Raw genomic sequence first — 12,350 nt, 5'->3', positions numbered from 1 at the left:
TGACTGCAAATGAAAATATTTAATTTTAGCCCAATATATTATATAAAGATAAAACTGAAATTGTTTTCCAATTTAGCAAATAATACACACACAATTTAACCTAAGTTTGGTAAGAAAAATTGGGATTTATTGGCAAAATTTTAAAAATATGATGTTTGGTTTGGGGATCAATAAAATATTAAAATATAGATTCAAATTACTTCTGTTACATCATCAAAAAAAGAAAAAAATGCTTTTATGACCTAGTGTTTAGAATTCTTTAATTTTGGGCTTTAAAAAATATCAGTTGATTTACTTTTATCATTTTCAAGTTTGTTTTGAAATGAGGAGGTAGGAGGGAAAGTTTCAGGCTTCTGTTTACAAGTCTTCTCTAAAAAAACACATTGTGGGCAGTTATCATTTTTATTTTAAATAAATAAAAAAGCAAAATGAACATAAATCATCACAATATTTTCAATTTTTAAAATGCTTTTGGAAGCACCAGAAACACCTGGATGTGCTCTAGAGACTCTGACTGGATGAACACAGCGCATGAACCCAGGGCAGCTGTGTCATGTGCGGTGCTCAGGGCAAAATGAGAATGCAGAGCCCCTTGTTCAAAACCAGGAAGAAAGCTGCTTCTTTTCTCCCACAGTCTCCCTTTTACCTGTCACAGGGTTTTCATTTGCCATTTAACATTGCACTCCCCCGGCACGGGGACACTCCTCAGGCCGGGCTGACCCTCCCAGGAGCCCGGGCCCTCTCCTGTGACTCACACCAGACCCCAGCCCTCCCTGCACGCACGCCGGGCCCCAATGGGAGTGGAGTGGGGCGGTGGTCGTGGGGCAGGCTGAGGGGGGAGGCTGGGCAGGTCCAGGCACAGGAGTCAGGGAGCAGGCAGCTGAGAACCCATCCTGGGGAGGCAGGAAGGGGCAGAGGCAGGCCTGTGCAAGCTGAGGCTCCAGGCCCCTGTGCATGCTCCACTGCCCGTGGGGCTTCCCTGATAACAAAAAATTCAAAGGTAAAATCACTAAGAATTGTAAGATGGTGCTGGAGAGCATTAAATCCCAAGCACAGAGTCCCCTTCCTGTGCGGAGCCCCACGCAAATGCCCTGGTCACGTGCCCAGAAGCTGGTCCTGTACAGATCTGAGAAAGATTATGTTAAGGAGAAACTGCAGAACTGTTACTCTTTCTATGCCTTTCGTTCACCTCTTGAGTTTCCTATGATTCCTGTCTTTCACCAGCGGTCGTCAGAGGTGCGCACCAAACACACGTGACTAGATAAGAGCGAGAGCGTGATGAGCAGACTCAGTCGACAACGTGGCCATCTGCTAGACACCAACCCCTCACCAGGAGTGCTCACTCAACACCCACTTGAAGAACAGAAAAGGTAAGTAATTAACTTGTGGATTATTTTAATCTAAAAATTGAAACAAACGCTCTTCTCACCTTCCATGGTGTAAGTAAATCCTGAGGAACCTCTGTGAGCCCGCTGTGCATCCATGCTGTTGAGGGGACCACGGTCCAGGCAGGCCTCGCTCAGTCCTGGCTTACCCTTGCTGTCCTGGTGCAGTTATTAATAGTGCCCTCCCTCATGCCTAAGTGTCCTGGTTTCTCTACTCACTGTGGGCATTGTCTTCTCTTTTTTGATCCAGAGGAACCCAGAGCATTTCTCCGGAGCCATTTCCATTCCAGAGAACAAAGCATAGCAATACTTGAGGCCCAGGCACCTCACGTGACTGCCGCCCTGACCGTGGGTACCAAAAATGGGGGAATATAACCCTCCCACTCTTCCCTTGTTAAATCCAAAGGCGAAGGGACATCTACAAACAGCATGGTCCCCTGGAATGACTGCCTGCCCCTGGGATCCAGGGCCCAGGTGCCAGGGGAGGAACAGTCCTGGAAAGAAGAGGCTCACCCATAAACATTTATGTGCAGCCCAGCACAGGACTGAGTAGACAGACAGAGAAAACCAGCAACTGTGTGCCACGGCCACCCCCGGGGGGCTGGGGTTCCTTAAGTGCCACGCTCAGAGGGCTAAGAGACCTCTGAAATAGCTGTTGTCTGGGAAGGCGAGGACTCTGAGGACAGGGCGCTTGACCTCTCAAGGTCTCTGTGGTGGCCGATTCCGCAGAGGCTGGTAGGAGTAAGCAAAGCCATAGGAGGTGGCTTTCATTTGCTAGTGAGGAGACATCCAGAAACGATAATGATACCCCCACTGTGCAAGAGCAGGACTTTCTTCTGTACCAAGCTGTCTGAACAACAGGCCATTAGCGGGTAGAACAAACAGTTCCACTTAACTCGGGATGCGGTATTTACCTGAACATCATGACATATCACGGGCTCTTTCATGAAGGGAGACTCTTACCTCATTTGCTGTGTTGTGTGTTCCAACGATGCGGATGAAGGAGGCAGGCTGTCTTTCAAAAGTTACTGACTGCCAGGACCTGTGAGAGAAAGCACAACCATTTGCCTGGTTGGACGGTACGGTCATCCCTGCCCAAAGTACGGACAATGGGACTGAGAGGGAGGGCCTCCTCTCCTCGGTGCTATAGGAGGGATGGGGTCAGGACAGGGCCCACCTAATGTGTGCCTGAGGGAGGCAGCAAGTACACAGTGTTCCCACTGAGAGCCTACAGTCTCGTCCAAGAAGGTGCTCCTACCCTTCTGTGACGTGCCTTGGGATTCTTACAAAGCTCTCCAGAAACCAGCACCAAGTGCAGAGCGAGTTCACACTGTGACAAGAGTGTGGCCAAACAGAAAAGAGACCAAGGTTGGTGGGAGTTCATAAAATACATTTCGTCCTCTGAAATGGGGCCATGACAGGCCCACCTTGAGGACTGTTGGCTGAATGGGGGCACGTCCTTGCGGGTGCAGTGACTTCACTGGAGAGCTCTGGGGGGAGGAGAGTTTGGAATCAGGGCAGGAGTGCATGCTGGGCGGGGCGGGACAAGGCGAGGGCTGCGGAGTCCCAGCACTGCAATCGGAGAAGCCAGAGGAGCGGGGCACTCACCACGGTGTGACACGCCCCCCCCCACAGCCCCGGCCCCCATGAAAGTGAAGGCACCTGGGGAGGAAGAGCCACTTCCTCCACAGGCCTCGGCCCCTTCCTTTCCTGCTTCCAAATGCATCTCCCCACATGGTTCATTCTCAGGACCGCCCAGTCTGGGGGGGGGCTCAAAAGCAGCCCCAATATTGTAAAGGCAATTCCTCATCAATCAGCAGGGGCTGGGCCAGCTCCTTTAAAGCCCAGCCGAGCAGGCCCTAAACAAACCCTGAGAGGAGGAGCTCCGCGCTTGGTTAATGCTCACAGCTCATCAGAATGCACCGGAGGAGAGCGCGGCACCCACGACTGTAAACTCCAGTAATATTTTCTATAATAAATGTGAGGAGTTCACAGTTGCTGCCATCCCTCCTCCGCTCACACAGTGGAAACGCCAGCTGCCGGGAAGCTGTTTCCCGTAATTGTCTAATTACCAAGTAACGCTACCAAAGAAAATGTATGTATTTGTGGTTTGTTTTTCTCCCTTTGGTTTCAGGTGTTCCATCTTCTCTCTCACTATGAGCCTCCCACTGAGACTGATTCACTGCTGCCTGGACACCAGGCCCCTTGAGGTCATTAAAAAGTCGTTACCATCCTGTGTGCAAAGTCTGTGCCTCTGAAAGCAGTTTTCTGGAAACAGCATAAGAAAAATCACTCTCTTTGTGAACATGCTGTCACTCATACGTGAAAGTGATGCCATCTGACCAGCCCCGGAGCTGGCACTCTCGGCCCATTTTCTTGGTGGGCGACTGTTTTGCACCCAGACCCACATGGTTCTCCTGGGGAGTCTGGGGGTGGGATGCAGCCCATGGGCTGGGGCAGGCCTACGAGGGAGGCCCTGTGGGGCTTCAGCGCTGGACCTGGGCTCCCACGGGCCTAGCTGTCACTCCTGAGCTAAGCCGTGTAACTACCAACAGACTGGCATCCTTCCTCCGGCAGGGCAGGGGAAGCGAGGGGTCCACACTGCAAGGGGCATCAGAATCCCATCCCCACTCTAAAGGCAGCTACAGCACATACCAAAGCTGGTCCACCGTCTGCTTCTCAGACCACCCTTCCAGGAAAGGGAAACAGAACTAGGACAAGTGACAACAGCCAGTGACACCTATTAGGCTCAAGTCAGTTTCACAAAAGGGACTGGGGTGGGAGGGGGTGGGAGTGGAGCAGGAGGTAAAGGTTTTGTTCTTCTTAGCTTTCTAGCCCTATGCCTATCAAAAAAATCTTCAAGTGCTTCTGGACATAAAGGTAAAACTTGTTATCTGTGAGCTCACGGTCCTCAATAACATACTCACTGCTCTGAGAGTGTAGGCAGGCCCAGAATCACGCCTCCTGGGCCCAACCCCTCCTCCCTCCACAATGAAGTTACAGAGGCCCGAGGCAGTGCAGGAGGTGAGGTCTGGCTATGAGTGGCCCCCGGGCAGAGCGGGGCCTGAACCCGGGTGTCCCTTCTCTCACTTGCTGCTCCTCTCGCCATCTACCCCTCCGCTCTTCTCTCCCTACACTGGGCTCCCACGATGGGCTCAGGGCTCTGGCACCGCTGCCCCCTACTTCTGCTTGGGGAAGCAGGGTTGACAGGACAGCAGCCTGAGCAGGAGAGAGCATTTGTGGAGTAATAAGGTCAGAAGGCCTCAATTTAATACCAATCCTCCATGACATTGCATGAATATCTAATCACATTAGAGTTCATTTTCACCAACACAGCCTGCGAGTTAAATAGATGATTTCATTTTCAGCAAAACTGGATACCAACCCCAAGACCAAAGTGTCAGTAGGAAGGGAAGTTGGTCAGCATGAGGTCATGAGCAGATCTCTCTCCCTCCCCAAATATCAGATTCCATTTCCCCTCAACTTCTTCAGACAACTTTAAATGCTGCTTGATGGGGAAATAAGGTGGCACTGGAACGGTCATTGTCACGTCAGAGACACATTTGCAAGTGCTGTGCGACCTCGAAGGAGGCTGCCTCAGCTGAGATTTCACAGGGCCAGGAAACAGCCACCATCACTTAGTCTACACAACAGCTCGATTGCCATTTTTATTGAGCTTTATTGAGAGCTGTATAAATACTCCTGCTGGCCAAGAAACCTGAATCTCTTCTTTAGTAGGCAACACTCCCAGGAAGACGACAGAGCCTCAGGGCATGGCACCCACTTAGCTCAAAGCCAGGACTGGGTCTGGGAGGAGGTGTCTGCACAGGAGCAACGGGTGTCAAAAAATACATGTGGTCTTTGCTTGGAGAGCTTACCCCTCAAAAACAGAAAAACCCACACAGGACTGAAGTCCCAACCCTGCACTCACTGGCTCCCCAGCGGAGAAATCCCTCCCCTGTCCTGGGCTGTAGTTTCCTCATTTGTCCAACGCTGAGAGAAATAATACCACTCCCCTGGCTACAGAAACGCATCTGGAATGAGGTTCCAATTACGTGAAACTGTAAATACGTATCTATACACACATGCATTCAGAGAGAGATGTCTGTTAGAATGTTTGCCAAAATGTTGATCAAGATCTTACCTTTGGATGGGAGAATTTCAAGAAACATTTATTTATTGTATTTTTGTACCTTTCTACACTGTTTGAATTTAATAGAACGTACAAGTAAGCATTAAAAAAAAGGACTTGTCCTGCCTACTGCCCAAGGTTTTTAATACAGATCACATGACAGGAAGCGAAATGCCAGCACTGTAGTATTATGCAAAATACTCCCAGTAGAGAGGATCACTGGGGTGACAGTCAAGTCCGCAGGTTCTGATCCCGGCCTTTCGTGGGCTGGAGGTAGTGTGCCACAGTGGCTGACAGCATGGGCTCTGGAGCCAGGCTGCCTGTTTCAATCTCAGTTTTGCACTTTTACCAGTGCTGTGACCTTAGGCAAGCTGCTTAACCTCTCTGGGCTTCAGTCTCCTCATCTGTAAAATGAGGATAATAAAAATGTCTAAACTGTTTTGCTGAAGATTAAATACATTAACAAATGTAAAACATCTAGAACAGAGCTGGAATATAGCAGGCGCTAAAAAAAGCTGATACTGTTATTACTACTATAATTACCATTCAGCCAAATGAGCCTGGACAAGACCCACTGCTTCCCTGGGCCTCAGGTTTGACAGTGTATGATTTAATGACTACTGCAGAGGTTCCCAGAGCACCCAAGGCCCTCCCGTCAGCACCCATTTCTTGGAGGCAGACAAGGTGGCTGGGCTTTGGAGGAAATGAATAAGTCTTTGTTGAATACACTCTGGAGCTTGGCACCTGCTGGGTGTCATGGGGGATCCAAGCAAGACGTAGTGCTTGCTCTTAGACGTTTATAACCTCTCTGGGGAGATCAGCTATCCTTCCACAAACTAATTAGAGAACAATGCAAACAGCACAGTGGTCCCAACTCAGAAACTGGTGGTGTTCCAAAACTTCCCTTGTAATTGGTTGTTTGAAGCTTGGAGGCAATTTTTTCCACAGAAATAAAGCTATAAATTTTGATTGGGTTCCCAGGCCCACCCATAAAACTCAATTTAACCCATAATGAGGCTAAAATACTGTGTATATATAAAGCTAAAAAAAGGAAGAAAAAAACGATGTTGTTGCCACAGTAGTAATTAAACAAGCTTAAAACAATCTCTTTAAAGCTGGTGCTTGAGGAATGAGGATTAAATACTGTAATGCACACAAACATGGGGATGTAGCTAGAATATGGCAGGCAGTCTGTTGATAAGGAGAGTGAGAAAGTGGGCCACGACCTATCCTCCTAAAAGTCTCCCATCTGCAGACCCCTGTGTGGTTCACAAAGTGCTTCACCACCATGATCTGTTCACCTGGTTCCCAACACAATCTGTAGGCAGGGAAGCAGCTAGTGGGAACCCCATTTCAGAGGTGAGGACATTGAGGCAGGAAGAGAAGACAAGAGATTTGCCAACATCCCAGAGCAGCCAGGTGTAGAGTCAACAAGAGAAGGCAGATTTAATGACTGTTGGTTTGTGTTCTTTCCAAAATTGGCACAAGGAGGAAATTTCCAATAACTGAGAGGCTGGGGCACTGACTATTCACTGTCACCTGGGTCCCTGATATTACTGACACCTCACTTATGCACTAGTGTCACAACTCTGGGCTGGAGATCACACACGAGTGGATCACAAGCTGACCTCAGGCAAATGACAGTCCCTGGAAGCCTCCGTTTCCTGTGTGAAATGGGGGTGACAACAGTATATACTTACTGTTTAGGGTTGTGAGGACCCCGTGAGCAAACAGAAAGTGCTCAGCATGTGGTAAAAGCACAGTAACTGTGGCCTACGACTCTCACATCTTTACACTCACACACGCGGAAACTAGAGGAGAGCAGAGGCTCGACAGCTGCTCCTCTCTCCACAGAGACCAGTACGGAGAGACCTAAAATGCCTAAGGTGGTACTAAAGAGCAGGTTACAGGACGACAGATACAGTGTGGCACTACACACAAACTGTTCACGGGGTACTCGTGATAACATACATGCTTGTAAAGTATTTTTTAAACATCCTAGAAAGAGATACACTGAATGACAGTGCTTGTCTCTGAGGGGCAGGGGAAGGATGGGATTGCTGGTGGAGAACAAAGGAGACTTCAACATTAACTGGAATGTTTCATTTCTTTGATTAAAATAAAAAAGACTTGAAGTGTATGTGAAAATTATTAACTACAGTCAATTCTGGGGATGAGTATGTGAGTGAATGTTATATTACTTTTTATTCTTTTCTGTATTTTAAACTGTTCTTGAAATAAATAAAAAGAAAGACGGAGAAGAAAGGGATGACAACCATGTCTGTGTTTATGTGAGAAAGAATTTGCTGGAGGTGGAATTAACTAAACTGCAAATAGAAAGATCAGGGAGAAAGGGGGAGTCAGTCCCTCAGTGGGGGTGGGTTTGCCAGGGGGTGCACTGGCTTCGGACAGCTGCGTCTCTGCGGGAAGCAAGGCGAGGACAGGAGACCGGCTGGGTGGGGGACGAGTGTGCACAGTCGCCATCTGTAAGGGCAGGGTTTGTGTGAGTGGCTCCGGGTGATGAGAACAACGCGCGGGCCCCAAGGGCAACAGGAGAAAGGAAGGCAGCAGGGCTCAGCCAAGAATGGCTTTCCATCCTGACCCTCGTCCTGCCTTCTCTGGGGATTATGTGGATCTTACGCCAAGGGTACCCGGTCTTTTCAGCTCTGGGAAATTCCGTGACTCTGATGCCTACACTATAAAGATAATGCAAATGTCAAAATTTTTCTGTAGCAGACCTGGTGAACACTGGGGGGGTGGAGACAAGAAAGTATTTGGCCAGGGCCAGACTGACAGTTAAACATGGCAAACTGAACACTCGGTTAATCTTTGCTCCCTCCACTAAAAGGGCAAGAAGGACATTTAATAAATGTTTCATATCAAATATGTGTTATAATACACACACACACACACAAACACAAAACACGGAAAAGAAGAGGACATGTTACCATCTCTCTGTGTCAAAAAGCAGATTCGCCCTGCAGAACCCTAGAAAGGCTCATGTCCTTGAGTCACCAGCCACCTCTGCAGATGGGGGTGTGCAGGCGGCTGAAGCAAGCACTGGCTGAAAGCAGGTAAAAGGAGCAGCAGGACTCCCAACTGCCCTCGCCTTCTCCCTGCACAGTGGAGATGAGCCCCCCCTCCACCTTGGCAGGAGACAGGGATTTGACTCTGGAGACCTTGAACAGAGAGGGTCTGGATTCCAGGGGCGCCAGGCACACAGAGAGTGGGATCCTGTGGGGGCTGAGAGTGAGGGATTACATGGAAGTGAATATCCCAGACGGTGAGACTTCCAGGCCCCTTCCATCCGTCTGTCGGCTTTCAGGGCACTGTGATCCAGGCTTAACCCCCAGGCAGGAGACTGGAAGATCCCTCTGGAGACTCTGACCAGCCCAAAAGGAAAGACCTAGAGATAGTGATCTACCTTCCTTCTCTCTGTGCCTCCATTCTTCCTTCCATAAATGTTTATCAAGTTCTTACCATGGAGGAGGCCTTGTTTTAGAGTCTGCCCTGAAGAAGCTTACATTCTAGTGGGAGAGAGACAAATCTATCAGAGTTAAAGAAGGGCTATGGAGAAAAATAAAGCAGTGTGAGTAACTGGGAGGGGGACATTGCTTTAGATAACATTTTAAGGAAGTTCTCTCTGACAAAGTGACAACTGAGCTAAAACCTACATGAAGGGAGGAAACGGCCATGCAGATCTGGAAGAAGTTCCAGTGAGAATGAACAGCAGGCAGCCAGTGTGCTGGATCTGAATGAGTGGGCAGGGGTCTCCCAATGAAATACGTAATCCCCATCTGATGACCTTCAATTGAAGCCCACAAAACCATCCACACACAAAAAGCTTCCAGACAGTTTTCTCAACGCCTACTGTTTAAAGGTGAACAGCCTGTCAAGGATCACCAAAGACTCTAACATGAAAGATAGAGACCAAAAGCAAATAGAAAAGAAAAATAACTCAGAGGACATAGATATAATTCAGCAAGCAGAATAAAACTTCAGGGAAAAACCTGTATTACCGTCAGAAAGATAAAAGAAAGTATTATTATGTGCTTGAAATAAGAATTAAATGATATGAAAAGGAATATTCAGAGAACAAGAAAACGCTACTGTAAATTAAAACTATGAGTTGAAATAAATAATTGAACAAAATAGTTAGAAGCTTAAGTTGAGGAAATATCCCAGAATGTCAAACAAAATGACAAAGATAGAAAATAGAAGAAAAAGGATAAGAGAGAGAGGATCAAACTAAGAGGTCCACTATCCAATTAGTATATGTTCCAGAAAAAAAGAGCAGAAAAGGTATGAAAATTGTCAAAGTAACACAAGAAATTTTTCCAGATATGAAGGACATAAGTTTCCAAGTTAAAGAGGCCACTACAATAAACAAGAAAACACTCACATCAAAGCATATTATTGAGAAACTTGAGAAGATCTAAATGCTTCTGAGGGAATCATTCTGGCGATTCGCACCAGAATCATGTGTGATTTTTCAAAAGCAACACTGGGAGTTAGAAGATAATGGAGCCCTTGGTTCCACATGCCGAGGGAAAAATTAGTTCCCAGCCAGAAGACTATTCTCAGCCAAACTAACAGTCACACATCAGGATAGAATAAAGACATTTTCATTGAGGCATAAATTTCAAAAAATTAACCTCTAGTGCATTCACAAGAAACTACCAGAAAGTGTGCTCCACCAAAACAAAGAATTAAACTAAGGCTAAGAAAGTTATGGGATCCAGAAAACAGAGGATCTGACATGGAACGGAGGTGAGGCAAATTCCTAGGATGATGGGAAGGGAGACTCCAGAGGAGAGCTGTGCAATAGACCCAGAGAGCAACCAGCCCAGACAGAGGGGCAAAGCAGGGGCTCCAAGGGGGTGTCTCAAGAGGAGGAAAAAAAACCTGATTTACCAAATGTGTCAGACCAGGTTGAAGGACTTTGTGTCTGTTGCTCTGACAACAGTTAGGAGAAAGAATTAGTGATAAGTATATAGAAAATTAATGAATGAGATTTTATTTATAGAGAGAAAACTAAGTAATTTTTAACTCCAGAAAAAAACGAATGAAAAAAAAAGGTGATCATAGCGTTATACACGGCTTAGTTCTGAACTATAGTTACACAGTCAAGCATTATACATGGCTTAGCTCTGAACTATAGTTACATAGTCACGCTAATGGCAACAATAAATGATATAAAGAAAAACGGTGATCTAACTAGAGAGGGAGGATGGGGAGAGGAGGAGCATAAGTCTCCCTGCAAGGGGGAAGGGTAACAAAGCCAAATCCTTAAACTAGTAAGACAACAGATAATTCTTGTAATAAAATTAAGAACTAGAATAAGCATATAGTTTAGAAACATGAAGGTACAGACTAAAAGAAGGTCTAAAAGAAATGAGCATGCTTAGAAACATGAAGGTACAGACTAAAAGCAGGTCGAAAAGAAATGAACATGCTTGCCTCAAAATCTAAGTGTGATCACATGCTATGCTGGACAAGTGAGGGACACAGGCACTTGCACACATTGCTGGAGGACGTGTGAACTGACACACCCCCACCAGCAACGCTGTAATGTACGTACCCCTCGGGCCAGCAGTTCCTCTTACATCACTTAGCTGATGAGCTGCTCGGAGCTGGGAACCCAAAAGGAGGGAGGACTTCGTGCAGCATTGTTCGAACAGAAAGAGAAGAGAAACCACTGAAAAGCACTTTACTAGGGAGTGGTTAAGTAAATTACGGTACATCTCTATCCCTACAATGAAAGACCACGCAGCTGGAGAGAGAAGGAAGGGGAGAGGGAGGGAGCGAGGGAGGGAGGGAGAAATTCTGGAGATCTCCAACATATAGAAAAATTTGTATTAAAAAAACGGGGACAATTTGTTTATGCATAAACTATCTTCTCTGGAGGAAGAGGTGGGGGGAGACATTTCACTGTCTATGGTTTAAAATTTTAAACCATATTAAATGTATTTTCTTTGGATGTATTATCTTTTTAAAATATTAACTTTTTTTTAAAGAAAACGAAGGGAAGCAGCTGCCTCCAGGGAAAGGGACACGGGGTAGGGAGGGGCCGGGTGGGCAGGGCACCGCTGCTTTTTGTTATAAGCCTTGTGCTTCTACTTAGCTTTTAAAACTATGTACATGTACAATTCAATAAAATTTTAAAAATTCGAAAGTTAAAAAAAAAAAAAGCAGAGCCAAGAAAGGGAGCAAAGCCTGTGGTGACGAGGAATGGAAAGGCTACGTGGGGAATAGATTTATTTACAACCTTTGGGAGCAGGGCTGGAAGGCAAACATGAACCTTCAGAAAAGATTCTCGAAATGGGTGGAAATAATAAAGGCTGTCCCCTATCAACTGAGCTTGTGCCGTGATGGCGGCGCCCTCTCCGAGCTGTGTGGCACTGAAACATGACAGGTATTAAAGGCCTTGAGTGAGCCTCCAGACTGGCCTGAAGAGCCCTCTGACAGTTCTTTATGCGAGTGCCTCTCAAGCTGACCCCACAGCTGCCTGCCGTCCTTCTGAGCATGCTGTTCTTGCTGTCTGCCTCGTCCGATGGACAAAGGACCACACTCATCTCTTTAATCATATCTAAAGATGTGCTATGCAGTGGGCACGTGAGCGAGAGCACATCTTCCACAACACTGGGCAAAGTGGGAATTCTTGAGTTGTCACGGCCCTTAAACTGGGCCCTGCATCTCTTTCCCACTGGGTTGGAGCCTGACACATCCTGGAAGCCCCTCATTTGCCCCAGAGGCAGAGCAGAGAGGGTTCCTCTGCAGCAAAGAGGCAGAGTCAGCCCAGATCCTGTTCAGCTCCTTCTGAAGGCTCCCTG

General features: G+C 47.1%; 1 protein-coding gene across 5 annotated transcripts in view; it reads right to left on the bottom strand.

The window, feature by feature from the left end:
• BTBD9 (BTB domain containing 9) overlaps nt 1-12,350 on the bottom strand; it is a 395,116-nt gene that overhangs the window by 19,784 nt on the left and 362,982 nt on the right. For all 5 annotated transcript variants that reach the window (XR_009222005.1, XR_009222001.1, XR_009222002.1 and 2 more), the window contains exon 10: nt 2,349-2,427. Coding sequence is in view for 1 of the 5 variants with exons in the window: in XM_058554444.1 (XP_058410427.1) it covers nt 2,349-2,427 (79 nt within the window). In the remaining 4 variants the exon portion in view is untranslated. The remainder of the gene's footprint in view (nt 1-2,348; nt 2,428-12,350) is intronic.

This window comes from Diceros bicornis, chromosome 14 (genome assembly GCF_020826845.1).
Source record: "Diceros bicornis minor isolate mBicDic1 chromosome 14, mDicBic1.mat.cur, whole genome shotgun sequence".
In the NCBI taxonomy this organism is placed as follows: Eukaryota; Metazoa; Chordata; class Mammalia; order Perissodactyla; family Rhinocerotidae; genus Diceros; species Diceros bicornis.
This window is presented reverse-complemented; position numbering and strand designations above follow the sequence as displayed.